Source organism: Drosophila rhopaloa, unplaced genomic scaffold (assembly GCF_018152115.1).
Source record: "Drosophila rhopaloa isolate 14029-0021.01 unplaced genomic scaffold, ASM1815211v1 contig_2, whole genome shotgun sequence".
NCBI classification, from domain to species: domain Eukaryota; kingdom Metazoa; phylum Arthropoda; class Insecta; order Diptera; family Drosophilidae; genus Drosophila; species Drosophila rhopaloa.
In genome coordinates this window covers 4,552,427-4,571,933 of record NW_025335083.1, presented here as the reverse complement: position 1 = coordinate 4,571,933, position 19,507 = coordinate 4,552,427, and the positions used below count along the sequence as shown (strand labels likewise).

Here is a 19,507-nt window from a genome sequence, read left to right as displayed (position 1 = left end):
ATTCCTGACTACGCCGTTGGCAAGGGGACGTGCTAAAATTCATTTGTCAAAAGGCTTACCATGGTAATAGGGTTTTAACCATATCCGGCAAACATTCACAGCTTTTTTGCGTTAGACATTTTTTTGCGACTCGCTTGGCTTTGTTTGGTTTTGGTTTCGGTTTGTTTTGCTTTGTTTGTTTTTGGTTTTGGCGGCCACAGGTGGCAGCTAATTAAAAAAGCGGGATTAAGCAATTATGACTGACATTTGTACAACACACATAATCGCACCATACCCCAGGACACACGTTTAGCTCACCTTTGGCAAACAGATTTCTTTTGGCGGCAAGCTGCTAATAAATTGACTGCAATCAAAGCTGTCATAAGTTGAGCAGGACAACGCCCACGCAGCCTTGGTCAAAGGACAGATAACAGAGGTCACGTATACGTGGTCAGAGGCAGGTGTTCAAAGGGATTCGCAATGGTCAACCCAAAAAATAAAAATAGAAAAAATAAGTCAATATTATAAGGCCCTACAGGCATTTATTTTAATAATTATTATAAATACCAAGATATGCCAATGACAAAGGTTAGATGTTTTTTATTAGAGACAAACAATTATTTATTGTAATTAATATTTAAGATTTTTAAAATATAAAATTCACATTTATTAAAAAAATTGTATAAATATAAATTCAAAACTTATTTATTAATAGAGTGTTTAAATAATCCCATAAAATATCAATAATTATTATGCAATTTTTATATGGTATTACATTTTTAAAACTTATTTTTTGATAGATGAAATTTATAAATAATATTAAATAAATGTTTAATCAATAAGTCAATTTTGATTTTAATTAAAATTGTTAGATGATTTAATAAAATTAATAGCTTTTGATCAAAGATACTACCTCTAAAAGTTCGATTTAGTTTTTAAAATGATTTTTGCTCATGCAAACTTTTCTTTTCTAATTTTGAAAATGACGTATTAAATCCTTAAGTAAAATTTTTGCAGAACCTTTTTTTTTTGTAAGTCCAGACACTCTTTATTTTAAATATTTTAGATTACGCGTAAAATCTTAAAATAATATTTTAAGTAAACCCATTTTATGTAAGTTTCGCCACCTTATATTCGGCATTGTCTACCCCCCTTAAGGACGCCCCGGGCTTAGCGGCAACACCCACCCGCAGCCAAATGACAGCTTAATCGCCCAAAAAATCAAGCCAAGCGAAGACATTGTCCTCTCCGGACTCAAGGATTCCTGCTGGCTGCCATGTGTCGCCTTTGCCATCATCTTCGCCGCTGTGGAAAACTAACTCCCCGGAACCCCCGGAAAAACGCCTTGTGTGAGACTCCAACGAGGCGAAAATGTACAAATTGTTGTGATTTATTTTAACAGATTTTTTGTTAACCCAAAAGGAGCGAGTGGGAGCCGAAGGAGGAACCGGGTGAACGGATAGAAGCATTTGCTACTCTATTGATGAATATGCTGGTGGGTCACTCACATGTGACAGGGGCGTCGCTGGGAGGGGTGAAAAAGGGGGGAGGGGGGCTGGAGAGCCCGGCGCGTGACAATGCGCCAATGTGTGGTCAAGTGCGCACGACTGAGCCGAGGGAGAAGCAAAGGAGGCTCCATCAATTTGTCCCAGCTGGAGGACTGGAGGTGTGGAGACCCCAAGGGGGATGAAGCAAAAGTTAACGTTAACAGGTTTAACCAGGCTAAGGACAAATGTGGAGACAGTGGCCAGAATGGCTGATGCCGGGATGGGAACTGTGGTGTGGATGATGATGGGGCACCCTCATCATTAGTGAGAAATGCTTGAGTTTTAACTGAAAGATTTAGATGAACACGTGTCCCTCAGCGAGTGTGTGTGTTCATGGTGGCCATCAAGGGCGTTCTTAAGGGGGAGATATATAATTAAGAACATATAAATTGGAAAAAATGTGGAAAACCAATTGACTTTGGACCTCAGAAGTTTTTAGAAATGTTAATAAATAATTTTGTTGCTTAAAAGGTATTTTTGAAAAAATAATAAGAATTATAGCATTGCAATAGCTTACATTGCAAATATTTATGTGTATCGGGAGGTGTTCCTAATCGATTTGAATGATGTGGATATTATAAAAAGTTACATGTGCTCCTTGTTTGTCATATTTTGACCCCCTGGTTTTTTATCGACTCCCCTTAACCCCTGGAGTACGCCCATGGTTGCGATGAAGATTCCTTTGGTAAGATTTCCCCGCCGAGGACTAAACAGCTTCACTTTAATGTGAACAGCATTGTAACAAAATGTTTAGCACATCTGATAACCCTTCGCTTTTGTCTTATAGAATGGTGCTTAGGTGAAGTTTTACCGGCTAGGAGTTGGTTTTCCTTGTCTAAAAGGCTTTATCGTGTGGCTATTTGTGCTGGTTAAATTACTTTCCAGCTGACTTGTGTAAGTCACCTCTACAACTCATTATTTATAAATTTACATTTAATTAATTTCCTGTTATGAAATTGATTTTCAAACAATTTTGTTTTAAGAGTTTGTTTTTACAACAAAAGGACTTCAATACGTTATATAACCCATAAGAGAAAAAGGTTAACGTTTAAAAATGAAAAAACATCTGGCAATGATTTTTATTTACAAAAATTGGTTATTAATAATGTGTACGCAAAATGTTAATAGTAGCTAATCCAATTTAATGGGATAAGAGCACGAATCAGAGTACCTAAATATTTTGTTTTATCAGAATTAAGCGTGAAATTATCTAATATAATCTAATTATTGTTAATTCCTTACTGATTTTTTGTCCCTAAAAATCGTTAAATCCCGTTAGCTTTTTCTCTGTGACTTTCCATCAAAAGCAATTATGACGTGAAAATAATAAAATTAGTGTTTTTTGTGCTGGGCAGAAATGCCAATTAGCGTGGACTTGGGAGCCTCTTATCCTGCAGCTTATTCCCCAGCACCGCCCCTTTGCCAGTTACAATTGGCGTGGTTTTCCCTTATTTAGGCTAAACAAACGATGCCCCGGGATCAGGTTCCTTTCTTGGGTGTCTATGTCAGCATTAGCTAATTCTATAAGGCTGCTCCAGCCCCTCCACTTTATGAAATATTGCGGAACACTTTTTTCGCCTTCTCTGTGACGGAGATGCTGCACATCGATGGAGGCACGTACTTTGGTTGGCATTTCAGCTCAGCTGCGGCGACAGGGAGACAATTTAATTTATTTGGCCGCTTTACAGGGGCGGGGGCGGTGGATTGGGCCTGAGTGGTGGGCGTGACAGGAAGTCAGCGAATTTACGATTGACATTTGCGTTTAACCTACTTATGCTGATTTGATGGCAGCTCATAAATAAAATTTAAACCAATTGCTGGACTCGGGACCTAGACCTCCTAGATCATTTTTGCCCCTCCCCCAGTCATCAATCGCAGCTGCTATCAATGTGGGCCATCATCTGGCCCATCATCCTAATCGTCATCCCACTCTATTATTATCCTCCACGAGCTGCTCGTAATTGAACTCTTAGTAAGCCAAGCAATTTGAATTTTTAGTGCGAGTACCAGCAACGACAAATATTTAAAGTCCCCTCCATACACGCAGAAAATAACAATATCAGATTCATAATTGTATTGCATTTATAACTTTAATCCCAAATCAAATCAATTAGGTGAGACTAACAGACAAACATTGTTATTATTCTTTGGGCTTTTTAATATATTAAGTATATTATTATAAATTTATTAATATTAACTATAGTTACGATTTTTTTTCTGATCAGTGATAAATTATTATACTGGACAATACATTCAATACAATTATACATTACATATTTATTTGATCATTATTAATAAATAAATTTCATATTACGTCAAACGAAAACAATGTTATTTTGATCAAGATCAACGAACAAATACATAGCTCCCAAATGTGATAAATATATATTTATAAAAAAATATCAACAATTTAAAAAACCTTTTTTTTAAATATATCTTTTATTGACGATTTGCAGTTAAAAGATATGATATTTTTGTCCGTGCACTCATTCACTTCACCCTGTCCAACTGCTCGACAAATTTTTGTCGTCGGTGTCAAATGACGCAGAAAGTCGGCGCAACGCCTAGAAATTAAAACGTGAAATGAGTCGTAAGAAAAACAATGAAAAACTCCTAGAAATGAGAACGAGAAGCGGAAAAGTTTTTCGATTGTCTTGGGAGTGTCTCAGTGGTGGAGGGGGGTGGCAAGAGGCTGGGCCTGTCGAGCAAGTGAAAGGTTAGAAGTTTGGCTAAATGTGTCACTGGGGTGCAATTTGAAAATGAAATTTTACGTATTTTTTAGCAGTTTTTGATTTTTTTTATTCCCTTCCATTGCGTTCTCGTAACGCTCTGCCGCCAGATGACCTTGAGGAGGTGGGGGCTGGGTCGCGAGGGATTTTGTAGGGTGTGCGTGTCCTTGCTGGAGATAGTTTCCCAACTTTTGTAACTTTTCATGTATATGCAGAGTAAGTTAATTTGATTTTTTCCAATAGTACGCTTATTGGAAAGGGGACTTTTTTATATTTTCAACAAACTGTTCTCCGGAGAACAACAGTGCGTTTCATCTCCTTAAACCAGGATCATCTGTAGGTAGCACACTGAATTTATAGGAGTCTCTCAATATATAAACATTAATGTATTCTATTTACTTGTATAGTTTCATAAAGTGGAGTAAGTGACGTTATATATGTACAGGCAGGCCTTTATTAAAAAATGCCATTGTTGGCCACCAGATTTTCTTTTTAAATAACGTTAAAAAACTCTCACTCCTCGAAATTAAAATACCCTTAATGCGATTATTAAATATGTAATTTTAATTACACTTAACGACTGCACAGACGCTCATATGTGAAATGTGATGACCGACCCTTTGAATATTTAAATACACCCATTTTATTACAATATCTCACTCCACAACATAATCTCTTCATAAATATAATATTTATTAAATTTCGCAACTGACCTTGGCCCAACGAAGCCCCCAAAGACGCTTTAAAAGCATCAGCTTCACAATACTTTTTGCAGTTTTTTTTCCGTTTTATGCACTGGCCGGAGCCAGTAAATGGTTTGAAATTTGACATACTTATGCCCAAACAATTCAAATAAAGACCGGGGCCGAACAAAAGAGCAGTGTGAAAGGTTGCGGAGAGATTTTCCCCCCGATTCTTTGGGTGTCAGCAGCATCCCCGGGGGGGAAGGGCTGCAGTGGGTGGGAATTGGGAGGCACGGGATTGCTCACGGGGGCCAAAAGGTCGGCAACCCGCTTTCAACTAAAGCCCAATTCAATAACTCAGGCAGAACAAGGAGTCTGAGATGGCTTCAGTTTGGTTTGGTTTGGTTTCGTTCGGTTCGGTTCGGTTTGGCTTGGCTCCTTTGGTTTAATGTGCAGTCGAAAACTGAGGCAAGCAAATATTTATAAATGCTCAAATAGAAGAGATAACTGTATTTTTATATGCACACACTCAAGATCTCATCACACACATCTTTCCGCAGAATATTTATATGTATATGTATTGGCGCTCACTTTGCCGGGGCCAAAAGTTTTTCGAGATTCGATTCCGCATCTCGTAGAAGTTGAGTCGTCGATGGGTCGACGCTTTCATTCATTCATTCAATGGCATCGCATCGGCAGAAACAACATCAGTAGCAACAGCCACATGAGCAACAACAACAGGAGTTACATTTTTATTGCTTGGCATGGAGCATATGAAAGCCGCTCGAACAAACCCATTCCCCCATCAGAAAAGCACACCCACAACCCTTTAATGCCTTTTTTTTGCCGAATACTCTATATGAGGCCTGGGCAAATTCATATATTGAAGGAAAATGGTAGATCAGCGGTACAGTGCATACGATTTGGATTTATTCACATATAATTATAATATTTTTTTGGCCTAAACTACCGACTTAAACTATTACATTCACAAAAACCTTTCGAAGTTAGCACCCATCTTTATCATGATTGTCGTAAGAAAGTAATCAACAATTTTAGACTTACGAATCAATCGAATTTACTAAAATTAAAAATACAGGCCTCAAAATTACAGTGTTGCTTCTATATGCCGACATAAAAACGCCATAAGATGAACTCGTTGGCAATCGAAGAAAATTTACTTCCGTAATTCAAGTTTAAAAAACTCATGTTTACCATTCAGGAGTTTTGTTATCTTTTAAAGAAAGTACCATAAAGTGAAATTGTTCGAAACACATTTTCGCTTTATTGATTCGATTTCAAACAATAAATCTTTACAGGGTCTGTTTTTAAACAAGTCGGTAAAAAATGTGGACTGTCAAAACTGAAAAAAAAAGTAGCCAAACTTTTCTTCGTCATTTTCGTTTTCTTCACAAATATCCTGGTTAAGAGTCAGAAAAACTGTACAATAATATTGAAAAAATAACTGTTTCCAAAAGAGTAATTTAACTCAGCGTCAAAACCTAACAAGACTTTCAGAAATTTATTAAAGGATACAAAAAGTAAAGTTTCCCTTTTATCTATAATTTTTTACAAGTTTCCAAAGTTGCATAATTTATATTCCATTGAATATGCCATAAAAGCTTCAAAATATTTATAAATAATCCGAAAATTTCAATGAAAAATATACAAGGATATTTACTATTCGATTTGGGCATATTGTCCTTGCTCCCGTTTCCTGGTTATTTCGTTTTTTTGTGCTGTTTTATTTCTGCTGCCAACCCAAACGAAAAGAGCGCAAAGGCGGCAGAAAAAAGGTGGGTGCGGGAGGAGGAGGGGGTGGCGAATCGAAAAAGGGATTCCTTGCTTGCGCAGGAAAGAAATATATATTTTTCCGATATTTTAACATGAATTTTGCATATTGTTAATTTTGCCTTTCAACTGAAAACGTAGCGCAAACAGTGGGGTGTGGGAAAGCTGCGGGGGGAGGTGGTGAGGAAACGGAAGTGGGTGTGCGCTTTTATAGCATTTAGCTTCCGCTTCTGAATATGTGTGTGTGTGTGTGTCGGGTCTGCTTGTGTGTGACTAAGCAAATGTGGGCCTTTGTGTGTGTGTAATATTTATTTGACAAGCGCATTGAGTTTGATTTTTGCTCTTAAGTATGCGAAAAGGAGGAAATGGAATGGAAAACTAGAAAGTCATTTTCCACCTGTTGCTTTCCCCAACTCATCATTTTCCAGGTAGCGAATAACATGCCCCCAATCGATATGCATCGCATAAAAAACATGCCTTTCGCTCTGCAGCACGGTGCGTTTTATTTAAAAATTAATTTAAACACGAACATCATTGAAAAAATGTCGATTTTTAGTGCAAATACTTGAAATGACCAGCAGCAGGCTTCAAACACGCTTCGAGCCATGGTTATTAATGTGCTTTTCCATCACTTGTAGAGCTGCAAGAGTGTTAATAAACATATGCATTAAAATCAACATATGCACTGTTAAATCTGAGTGTGCTTGCGGCCATCGAATAACTTAAACTGGTAGTCACGAGTTAAGTGGACAAGATTAAATCGAAATGATTCAGAAGTGCTGCAATTTGAGGCGCAGCAGTAACGTCATTTCATGTAGTGTTCAAAGGCACTTTTAAAGGGAACACACAATTTAATTGATCCAATTAAAATGGATTAATGAGTGAATTGTTGAATTCAATTTATAATGCGTTTTTATTATTTATTAAAACCGTGTTGAAATGGACTGCAAATCTTTAGTTAATTGTTTCTAACGACATGGAAAATTAATGACCTGAAGCAAAATGTAATATCATCCATTTATCTAACTGCAGTTGCACTTATCTTACAGTGATGGCAGGTATTCTTTTATATAGATTATATCGAATTTTATCATTTTACTATCCTTAACTTAAGTTATCATTTTGTTTAACAATAATAATCTTATTTTAATCTTATTAATGTTGCATACCAAATAAATAAATCCTAATGGTTGCAACATAATTGGTAGCATATTTAATTGCAAAATAGCATGCTTAGCAGGCCAATTAAAATGATAAAGGGAGCCAGAAGTAAGGAAACATACTAATAATTTAATAACTGAATCCGGCTTGTTGGTGCAGCTTGTTTGCGAGATCGCCGTCATAAGTTAACCCATGTTTGTGTACGAAGTATAGTACATGTATTTGTGTGTCTGCATTCTATTAGTTGTTTGCATATGAAATTTGTCCGCTTGCCGTTTGGCCTTTTGCACATTTGGCAAAACACTTAGCTTTAACCTTAACCTTACCCGTTTCTTCGTCTAGTTATGCATATTTCATGTGCTGGTGTTGCTTTGGCTTATGTTGCAGCTGCAACGACTACCTAATGCAGTGCAACAGCAACAGCAACAGCAACAAGCACTATCGAATTGACTAATGGCCTTGACTGGAGGTGGGTCTTAGTGGGTTAAGAGGGGGCCGGTGGATGGAGGCAGCAGCTGCATGCCCTGATAAACATTTGTTTAACATGACCATTAAGACAAGTCAAACTGCAAACGCACACGGGGCACTCACACACACACGAGAAGGCTCCTCCGATAGAGACACTCATCCATGCAAATGGCGCAATATGGCATAGGACATGCAATATGCCACACACACACACACACACACACATACAACAGGACACATACTAATAAGTAACAAACAACAGACACGATTACAACCAAATGACACAGAAAATCACTACTGGGCGTTATGTAGATGCTCATTGCATTCAGCCCGCTTCGCTTCGTTTCGGTTCCGTTAAGTTCCGTTCAGTTCAGTTCGGTTCGGCTCAGTCCGTTCCCGCCACGCCCCCTGACCCACCGCCCCTCCCTGCCCAGGATTCCGTTCGGTTCATATGAAAGTAAATTAGCTTAGTGCCCCTCGGTGCACGGAACAAAACTCATAACTGTACGACTTAAAGTTAGAAACCGAACCCTTTTCTAATTTTATTTGTATTAAGTTTTGCTTAGTCAGTAAAAACCTTCAAGCCTCAGAGCCCACAATTTGAATAATTATGATTTCCAAAGCCCCATAATAGATAAATTAATTAAATTTAGAGCAATAGATACCTTAAAAGGTTTATTCATTAGGTATTGTTAGGTAAACATGTGAGCTTTAGTTTTGTAAACTAATCTATCATGTATTATAAATGAATAAATATTAATTTATGAATAATGAAAATAAATAATTATTTTTTATAGAAAACTTAGATGTAGCCCACTTAAACACAATTTTGTTATGAATAACTTCATTTTGTAATTTAACTTCATACTGTGTTTTTGTTATACCCATTAATATTATATAATCAGATTTTCATTATCTTCAACCATTTTAAATATGGAAACTTGCATATTATATTTGAGAGATACAATGTATAAATATGTTCTCTTTTCTCAGTGTAGCTCGACTGACTTGTGGCAGGCATTTATGTGCAATCTGCGCCCCTTCCATCAGACCTCATGCATGTTCCATAGGCCGGTGCGTGTCTGCAGTCCACAAAATACGCCGTGCCACAATTCCAATGGCGGACAGAGGACGAAGGACGAGGGACGGAATAAGCACAGCCGACTGACTTAGTGACTCTTCATATCCTCCCGAACCTCCTGGCTTTCTTTATGGGCTCGGTCCAGCCGATATGGTTTAAATCGACATAAATGCGGTCATTGGGGGGCCATGGCGAGCATTTCGCTTTCGATTTGTTTATGGCTGCGTTTAATAAATTGCAAATGAACTTGGAACTCCGCTTCATCTTAGCACCCTCCCCCTGAAGTGGCTTTCTCTACGATAAGCCATCGAACTAGGGGCATTTGCATTGTTTTCTGGGTTTTATGTTTGATGTGTGGGGGGATTGCAGAGTCTCTGAACAATCAAGAGAAACTGGTAAAAGAAAAATTATGGGGAAATGCTGGTTGAGTACTGAAACTACTTGAGCAACTGCACCTGTTATATAATAGCTTCATTCAGATAGTGAGGAAAAAATGGAAGATAATTAAATATATAATAAAAGTGCTCATCGAATAGTTTATATACTTAATTTCTAGGACATATATTAATTTCTTTAGGAATCTTATCCATTTTTAATGGGTATTGGGTCATCATATTGGTTAAAAAATATATAAAAAGTAAGTAATGAACAATATCACTCAATTTGTTAAGCAACTATTTTAAGTACCTTTATAAAGGCAAATAATAATATAATATAATAATAATATTTGTTCTCTTTAATTTCTTTAAGAATCGTATCCATTTGTTATGGCTTTTGGGTCATCATATTGGTAAAGAATAATTTAAAAAGTAAGTAATGACCAACATTACTCAATTTGTTAACCAACTATTTTAGTACCTTAAAAAGTTTAACTTGTGGGAAACGATTGAATTCTGATGAATCTAATTGTTAAAAAGTGTTGGAACTATTTTTTATGAATGAACAATTTAAAAATTAAAAATGTACTGCTTACACCATATATTGATCGGAAGTTTTTGTATTTGTTCTCTGGCTTGCCAGTGTTTATTTTGCTCGGCGCTCGATTGCTTTCTCTATTAGTTTCTGTGAGTGCTTATATGAGTTCCAAGAAATATGAGTGCCTCGTGGCTGGTCCAGCGGCTGCTCCAAGTTGCAGCCTCCCGATTCCTTTCGCCTTAACCCTCGCGTGCCTCTTGTGCCACTGCTTCCCCTGTAGTGAGTCATAAAAATAGTGCAAAATAGCAAATGCTGCAAACGCCAACGAACCAAAAATGAAATGGCTTAAGCTTTCCAAAGCGTCGCCGATGGTAAGTTCACCCTTCCACCCCTTTTTCCCGCCCGATTCCCTACTTTCTCTTTCCCTTTCTCCCTGTTCAGTTGTTGTTGCTGCTGCTGCTCAAATATAAATGCATTTGCGCCCGACCACAAAATGTGTTCAGCCGGAAATTGTACGTGGAGAGGCTGCACTGCTCAAAATTTACTAATAGCTTTTCATTTACCTAAAGGATTTAATTTCAATTATGAATTTAAATTTATTTAGATTTGCTCTAAACTATTTAATTTAATTTTAATATAACTTACTTTTAAAGGCTAGGGCGTTTTTATCCCTTTGTTTTTGTACAGATATAAAACAATTAAATACAAATTGTTTACATTTTTTTGTTCAAAAATAATACAATTAAATAAAATTTTTTTTAATCTGCTCTAAGCTATTCGATTAGCAAAATTAATTTATGCTTATAATACCAAAAGATTAATAAGTGTTTTACATTTTGTCAATCAATCAATCAATTTATCACTTAAATGTGACTAGTGTGGGTATATCATAAAATTAAGTTGTGTGCATTCTAGTTTCATTTCTATTATGTTTTGCTAACTTAATAAAAATCTTCAGAGTTTTTACAGTTCTAATTAATTCAAATTAGAACAAAATGGTAGATCAAAAACCACCAAGTCTACCTGGAGGTAATAGCATATCCCTATCACTATGAGGATAATTATTGTGCTATTTTTCTTTAATACATATTTGACAAGACCAACGTGTCGTATGAGTAATTTTATTCTAAAATATAATATATGTAACAATTTATAACAAATTATCAGGTTCCAAAATATTTTATTTCCACAGATCCAATCCATACTGGGTGAATTTGTTTAAGTGAACAGCACATGTGGGAAGGTCGATGGGCAAACGAAACCCCTTCGGTTTTGTGGGGATATGTGGTGGCCTGAGAGGTTGGGCGTGGTTTGAGTGGGCTAAGATCCGCTTGGCCCTGCTCCGGCAGCAATATGTTCCATTAGCTTTTTTAAGCGCCTATTGCCACTGCTGAAATTTTAACAGATTTTCTCCTCCTGTTCCGCTGCTGCTTTGAACATTGCGGTTGAAATTTTCGCTAACCGACAACACGAGTCAAAAATAAACGAAATAGCAACTTGCAACCGGCAAACATAGATATCTGTGTAAAAGACTGGCTTATGGAACTCCAAATACTCTGACAGACAGATCGTTTAAATGGCAGCTAAAACTGAGTAAAGAAAATTTGCCACTTTGGTCTTTTCAATAATGATTTGCCAACAAGTATTAAGCAACAAAATGTATCAATCAAATTTGAAACACTTTTTCTTGTTTAGGCTTTAAAACGTTTTACAATTTAATCTGTATAGTTCAATAAATTTTAGTTTGTACTAACTGCAAAGTATGCAAATTAATACATTATTTGTTTTAATTTTGCGAAAAAATATAATATAGAAATCATAATAAACAGTAAAAACCATTTACTTCATTTTGTATTAATTATGTCTAAATTTTGACAAAAAACATGTGACCGTTATTTAGTTATTTGAACACAAATTAATTTTGTCAATCTCAATTTGGTGTAGGCAATTAAAGGCTTGATTGTTATTATTATTATTATTATTATTCAATTTGAGAGCTGTGCTCTGGCCAACCTTCTGTTTACAATCAACATACTATCTGAAAGAGCAGCAAAGCGTGTTGGGCTTTTGGGGACTCAACTCCTAAACTGGGCAATAGCGTCGCCTTTGCTTATTTGCATCGATTTGCGGGGGCAAACGATGGGGCCAAATGGTTTTTGGAATGCCAGGGAGGGTCCAAAGGGGGTGCCAAGTTCCTCGAAACTGTTTTGTGGACTCGTTAACATCGTCATCGCCGTCAGCTGCACCTGCACCTTTGCCTGCACCTGTCTGACGCTGCAGTTTCGTCCTGTTTTGTCCTGCCACACGATGCCGTGTCATGGAATTCAGAGCTGAGGACGCGTCAAAGTGCAAATGAGCTCAGCGATGTCTGCTTTGACTCCCACACCCCCTCCTCCCCCTCTGACACTCCTCTTAAAGGATATACCATCAGGACGAAGGAGCCAGGAGACGCTGGGCAAACACAATAAATGCATTCATGCAATATGCATCAGGTAATCTCGTTGCTTTTAATCGTTGTTTGACATCAAAATTACAATTTTCTTAAGACGCTTAGCCCATCTATATGGCATTTGTATGGAAAACATATTCACTCAATGGCAGGTGTTTGCTTAAGCTCTGCTTTTGAGGGGGTTAAAAAACTGGCAACATCTTAAGAAAGTTTCTGGCCATTCTCGAATAGCAATTTCTATGGCACAAAAGCATCTGTATTCTAACGCATTTTTGCAATCTTTTATTCAAAGGGAAAATTGATGCCGCAATGGTTTAGCTTTGAGGAAAATTCCCCATTTTGCCTATCTTTCCAACTGGACTTCCTGATAAAAACCGGAACATTTAATGTGCAAAGTGAACTCCGATAAATTGCTCATATATTACTTTAGAATAAGATGGGCTGCACACTAATGGAAACATTAAAAGAACATATACTTATTTTAGGTGGAGGTAATTTATTTTAAGTTAGCTTCATACTTGCATAGAAATGACTTATACATTATAATTGACTATCGGTTTAGACAATCTTTATTTCGTAACTGAAATGACTTTGCTTAGAAGTTGTTTTTTAACCAGCCTAACAAACTGATCACTCCAAGTGAAAAGTCAAGCATTCAGGGAATTAGTTTCATGGTTTAGTGTACACTTGGACCTTCTGTTGATGTCCCGACACGTTCAAACAATCGCTCACTTTGACGGCTGCCAATTGTTTGGAGTTTTCCCACCGCTGTTGTTCACTTTTTAGTTTTTCCTTGCTACTTTTGTATTTTTCTTGTTTTGTTTCGTTGGTCGCTTTTCCCTAGTTTTTCATACTCCACAACAATAGATGTAGCTGGAAAACTGGGGGTTTCTGTTGGGGCCAAAGGACTTATTGAATGGTGCTCTGCCACTGTGCTTCATTGTGGTCAATGCTAAAGGCTGTCAATGGGCCATCTTGGGTCGAGTAGCCTTTTCGAGTTTTCCCTGAACTAAAAAGTGTTTCAGCCTAAACGATAAGGGGACTAAGGTACATTTAAGCTTGTTTGCATAGAATTTAACCGTATTTTTTCGACAAAGACCGCAGCTAATAAGCAAAATGAAACATTTCCAAGCATAAGTAAGAAAAAACCAATGCCGAATGCAGCATGAATTACGACATATAACTTTAATAAATAATAAAAAAGTCAATTTGGTACACAAGGTAGGGAAAAAGGTTTTTTTTAAATAATTGATCTAAATTATATTAAACAAGAAAGGAAGCAAACTTCGGCAAGCCGAAGTTTTTATACCCTTGCAGTTATTACGAATCACCCACATTTGATTTCTATATTATTAAACACAATGAAGCTTTCTATGACAGCTATATGATATTGTTGTCCGATTTTGACAAAACTAAAAGCGTAATTCTGTGATTGTAAATAAATACTAAATCTCAAAGGAATATTTTTTAAATAGAAAAAACACCAAAATAACAATTTTTTCATTTTTATTCTATTTAATTTTTCGATTTTTCTATGCAGCTATATGTCCGGTTTTAATTTAATTACAATAGTAAATCGTAAAAAAAAAAAATTAAATCAACGAAGTTATAATATTTTTGAATTTTATTTCCGATTGTTCCTATAAAAGCCATATGATATAGTCGATACTATATATACTACCTGCAATAGAAAGACAACTTTTTGGAAAGTTTCAAGCAGATAGCTTTAAACTGAGAGACTAGTTTGCGTAGAAACGGACGGACGGAAAGACGGACAGCGAACATGGCTAGAAGAAATAGAAAGATTCCAATATTTAAGTGGAACGACATGAAATACCAACTAAATACTGCATACTGGAATATATTATATTCTTTTAATCTAATAATAATGGTATAATTAGCTCAATACTTATGACTTCATTTTGACCGGCAATAAAACCGATATAACAGAAGTATACTGTTGCTGAGTTAGTTTGATCAAAATCAGCATTTAATAATTACACTTGACACCATGGGAACCGGATAAATAATTATATTTTAAATTCCGGCCTTTCATGTTGCTTTCGAACAGAGTACCAGTGAAACTAACTCTTTCAAATTTATTCCTATCAATTTAATTATTTGTTTCGTTAAGAATGCTTCGAGATTCAAGTTTAACAACTTTGTTTTTGATTCAGTGGATGAATCTTGGATTTTAGCGCACAAATGTCGTTTAAAAGCCATTCGAAGGGACAAAGCTATACTGAGTTCCAATGGAACTCTTCGAAAAACTGTCAGAAATATACGAATACACGGTCAAAGTTTCAAGCGGACCAGTCGATTTTTTCAGAGGCCCTATAATGCGCTGGTAATACTTGTTTATAATCTTTTTAAACAATTTTCCAATTTCACATGTCACTATGAGGTAAAGGTCCTATTATTCCAAGACCATATAATTTACCCAAAATATTTATTTTACAGGATCCAGTTTACGCAATGGGTTTCCATCTCACAGGGAAAATGAGTTCCAGTCCCGTTTCCCTTTGGGGAATACCTAATATCAATAAAGTGGTACATCGATAAGGGTCTTATACTTTATACGGGCATAGCGTTAAAACTGAGGGACTAGTTTGTGTAGAAACGGAGGGATAGACGGACGGACATGGCTAAATCGACTCTCCTGGTATTGCTGATCAAGAATATATATACTTTATAGGGTCGAATATGTCTCCTTTACTGCGTTGCAAACTTTTGACTGAAATTATAATACCCTCTGCAAGTATAATGAACTGAATTTGTCGGGCAGTGTTGATTATTTTGACTGATAACCTTAATTAAAAATATAAAGCGTAAATTAGTGTAAAGTCACAATGTTTAAGTCAAACGCATCATTCTGGAAACAACAATTAGAGAGAAAGATGGACAAATACTCATTTTATAAATAAGAAATAAATACATGATAATTATAAAGTAATTGCAAGCGATGGAAGTAATTAAGGGGCAATTAAACAATGAAACAGTTTAGAAAAACTTTTCTGATGTTATTCGAGATCAATTTTAAGCGCGATGCGGGCCTTACTGATCATTCCGGCTCTCTGCGGAGTATTATTAACTTATAACACAGGATTGAACGTAAGTCCTTCCGTTAAACTAACTCATATATGGAGTGAATACTAATTCATATTGTCAGAACGCGGTCGTATTTAAGTTTACGAACGTTATTTGTGAGAGCTACAACACATCTTGGTTTGTGTTTCACAACTGTCGCTTAAAGGCTGTGAGTCGAAACAAAGTGCTTCTTAATATCAACGGAACGGTCTTACACCCAGCTTATGATATAACCCTTCATGCACAAATGTTTAAGAGGGCCAATGGCTACAAACCGTGGCTATTTGACCTAAAATTCGATGGGTGTCAATACATGCGACACCGTTCCATTCCATTTGCAAACCTTGTCTTCGGTCTTTTTAAGGAATTTTCAAATTTTAACCACACATGCCCCTATATGGTAAGTGTTTCAATACATTTGTTCTACATCTCACTAACTATTATTTTAGGGTTCACAGATCGTAAAGGACTTTTATCTGAGGTACAAACTACTACGGCTTCCGTTTCCAACTGGCGATTACATGTTGACTGTGCGGTGGTTTTTTGATCAAAAAATGCAATTTGATACAAATGTCAGTTTTATGTTTGTCGAAGATATTCTCCGAAACAATTAAGAAAAGGTATAAATTCTTTAGATTTTTGTTATTTCCAAACATTATATATTTTAACAAAAAACGCCAACGATTTTATTTCATTTATTCGACTTGATGTACAATGTCTGTAGTTCTTGTTACCCACCTTTAACCAGCCCAATTCGTTTTAGACGGACGGCCGGACAGATCAAGAATATATATACTTTATAGGGTCGGAAATGTCTCCTTCACTGTGTTGCAAACTTTTGACTGAAATTATAATACCCTCTGCAAGGGTATAAAAATGTTCAAGATAAGGCTCCTATAAAATAATAAAAAAAAAAGAAAGGAAAGCTAACTTCGGGCGGAGCCGAAGTTGATATACCCTTGCAGAATTCTCTATAATAATATTCTCCAAAATTATTCCTATGATGCATTCTTAATACTCATAAAAAATCCAAACTTCCTAACTTTAAAACACCAAAGTTATGGCATTTCGATTCGTTCAGTTATATGGCAGCTATAGGATATAGTCGGCCGATCCTTATGAAATTTGGTAGGTCGGATTGATTGGCCAAATATAAAACCCATAGAAAATCCCAACTTTCTAACTTTACAAACACCAAAGTTATGGCATTTCCGATCAATCAGTTATATGGCAGCTATAGGATATAGTCGGCCGATCCTTATGAAATTTGGTACGTCGGATTGATTGGCCAAATATAATACAAATAGAGAGTCCCAACTTCCTAACTTAACAAACAGTAGAGTTGTGGCATTTCTGATCAATCAGTTATATGGCAGCTATAGGATATAGTCGGCCGATCCCGGCCGTTCCGACTTATATACTGCGTGCAAAGGAAAGAAGGGTGTGTGCAAAGTTTCAATTCGATAGCTTTAAAACTGAGAGACTAGTTTGCGTAGAAACAGACAGACGGACAGACGGACATGGCTATATCAACTCAGGAGGTGATCCTGATCAAGAATATATATACTTTATAGGGTCGGAGATGCCTCCTTCACTGCGTTGCACACTTTTGACCAAAATTATAATACCCTCTGCAAGGGTATAAAAATGTTTTGTTATTTATGTATTATGGCATTAAATATATTAACTGATAACATAATTAATTTGTCATAGAATATCCAACAGAAACCAAATGAAACAAGAAAGGAAAGCTAACTTCGGGCGGAGCCGAAGTTGATATACCCTTGCAGAATACTCTGTAAATTATATTCTCCAAAATTATTCATATGATGCATTCTTAATACTCAAAAAAAAAACCCAACTTCCTAACTTTAAAAACATCAAAGTTATGGCTTTTCCAATCGTTCAGTTATATGGCAGCTATAGGATATAGTCGGCCGATCCTTATGAAATTTTGTAGGTCGGATTAATTAGCCAAATAAAAAACCCATAGAAAGTCCCAACTTCCTAACTTAACAAACAGCAGAGTTATGGCATTTCCGATCAATCAGTTATATGGCAGCTATAGGATATAGTCGGCCGATCCTTATGAAATTTGGTAAGTCGGATTAATTGGCCAAATAAAAAACCCATAGAAAGTCCCAACTTCCTAACTTAACAAACAGCAGAGTTATGGCATTTCCGATCAATCAGTTATATGGCAGCTATAGGATATAGTCGGCCGATCCTTATGAAATTTGGTAAGTCGGATTGATTGGCCAAATATAAAACCCATAGAAAGTCCCAACTTCCTAACTTAACAAACAGCAGAGTTATGGCATTTCCGATCAATCAGTTATATGGCAGCTATAGGATATAGTCGGCCGATCCTTATGAAATTTAGTAAGTCGGATTGATTGGCCAAATATAAAACCCATAGAAAATCCCAACTTCCTAACTTTACAAATACCAAAGTTATGGCATTTCCGATCGTTCAGTTATATGGCAGCTATAGGATATAGTCGGCCGATCCCGGCCATTCCGACTTATATACTGCGTGCAAAGGAAAGAAGGGTGTGTGCAAAGTTTCAATTCGATATCTTTAAAACTGAGAGACTAGTTCGCGTAGAAACAGACAGACGGACAGACAGACGGACAGACAGACGGACAGACGGACAGACGGACAGACGGACAGACGGACATGGCTATATCAACTCAGGAGGTGATCCTGATCAAGAATATATATACTTTATAGGGTCGGAGATGTCTCCTTCACTGCGTTGCAAACTTTTGACCAAAATTATAATACCCTCTGCAAGGGTATAAAAACGGGTACGGCAAAGTTGGAATTGCTTTTATTTTGTAGAAAATTATTGCTTTTGTATGTTATTATTTAATGCCACAAAAAGGGGGGAAAAAATGTATCTATATTTATACCCTTGCAGAGGGTATTATAATTTTGGTCAAAAGTGTGCAACGCAGTGAAGGAGACATCTCCGACCCTATAAAGTATATATATTCTTGATCAGGATCACCTCCTGAGTTGATATAGCCATGTCCGTCTGTCCGTCTGTCCGTCTGTCCGTCTGTCTGTTTCTACGCAAACTAGTCTCTCAGTTTTAAAGCTATCGGATTGAAACTTTGCACACACCCTTCTTTTCTTTGCACGCAGTATATAAGTCGGAACGGCCGGGATCGGCCGACTATATCCTATAGCTGCCATATAACTGATTGATCGGAAATGCCATAACTTTGGTGTTTGTAAAGTTAGAAAGTTGGGATTTTCTATGGATTTTATTTTTGGCCAATCAATCCGACCTACCAAATTTCATGAGGATCGGCCGACTATATCCTATAGCTGCCATATAACTGAACGATTGGAAATGCCATAACTTTGTTGTTGTTAAAGTTAGGAAGTTCGGATTTTTTATGAGTATTAAGAATGCATCATATGAATAATTTTGGAGAATATAATTTACAGAGTATTCTGCAAGGGTATATCAACTTCGGCTCCGCCCGAAGTTAGCTTTCCTTTCTTGTTTACATTATCATTTCCATATTTTGAAATGCAATCATCTACAAATTTGTCGCTCTTGGCAATTTAATAGCTCATCTGGGAAATTTTCCAGCAGGTACAT

At 36.6% G+C, this 19,507-nt stretch overlaps 1 protein-coding gene across 1 annotated transcript; it reads left to right on the top strand.

Annotated features, from left to right (window-relative positions):
* The first annotated feature begins 15,848 nt into the window (after positions 1-15,848).
* On the top strand, positions 15,849-16,504 carry LOC108050575. The gene is made up of 3 exons (XM_017132299.1): positions 15,849-15,914; positions 15,973-16,290; positions 16,340-16,504. Exons 1-3 carry the CDS (start codon positions 15,849-15,851, stop codon positions 16,502-16,504), a joined length of 549 nt encoding a protein of 182 aa, XP_016987788.1.
* Positions 16,505-19,507: the final 3,003 nt, after the last annotated feature.

Bases quoted from the DNA above. Each gene is read 5' to 3' on its own strand.
- LOC108050575 (XM_017132299.1), top strand. From the start codon at position 15,849: ATGCGGGCCTTACTGATCATTCCGGCTCTCTGCGGAGTATTATTAACT. The intron at 15,915-15,972 runs GTAAGTCCTTCC...TCATATTGTCAG, and splicing joins CTTATAACACAGGATTGAAC to AACGCGGTCGTATTTAAGTT. The intron at 16,291-16,339 runs GTAAGTGTTTCA...CTATTATTTTAG, and splicing joins ACCACACATGCCCCTATATG to GGTTCACAGATCGTAAAGGA.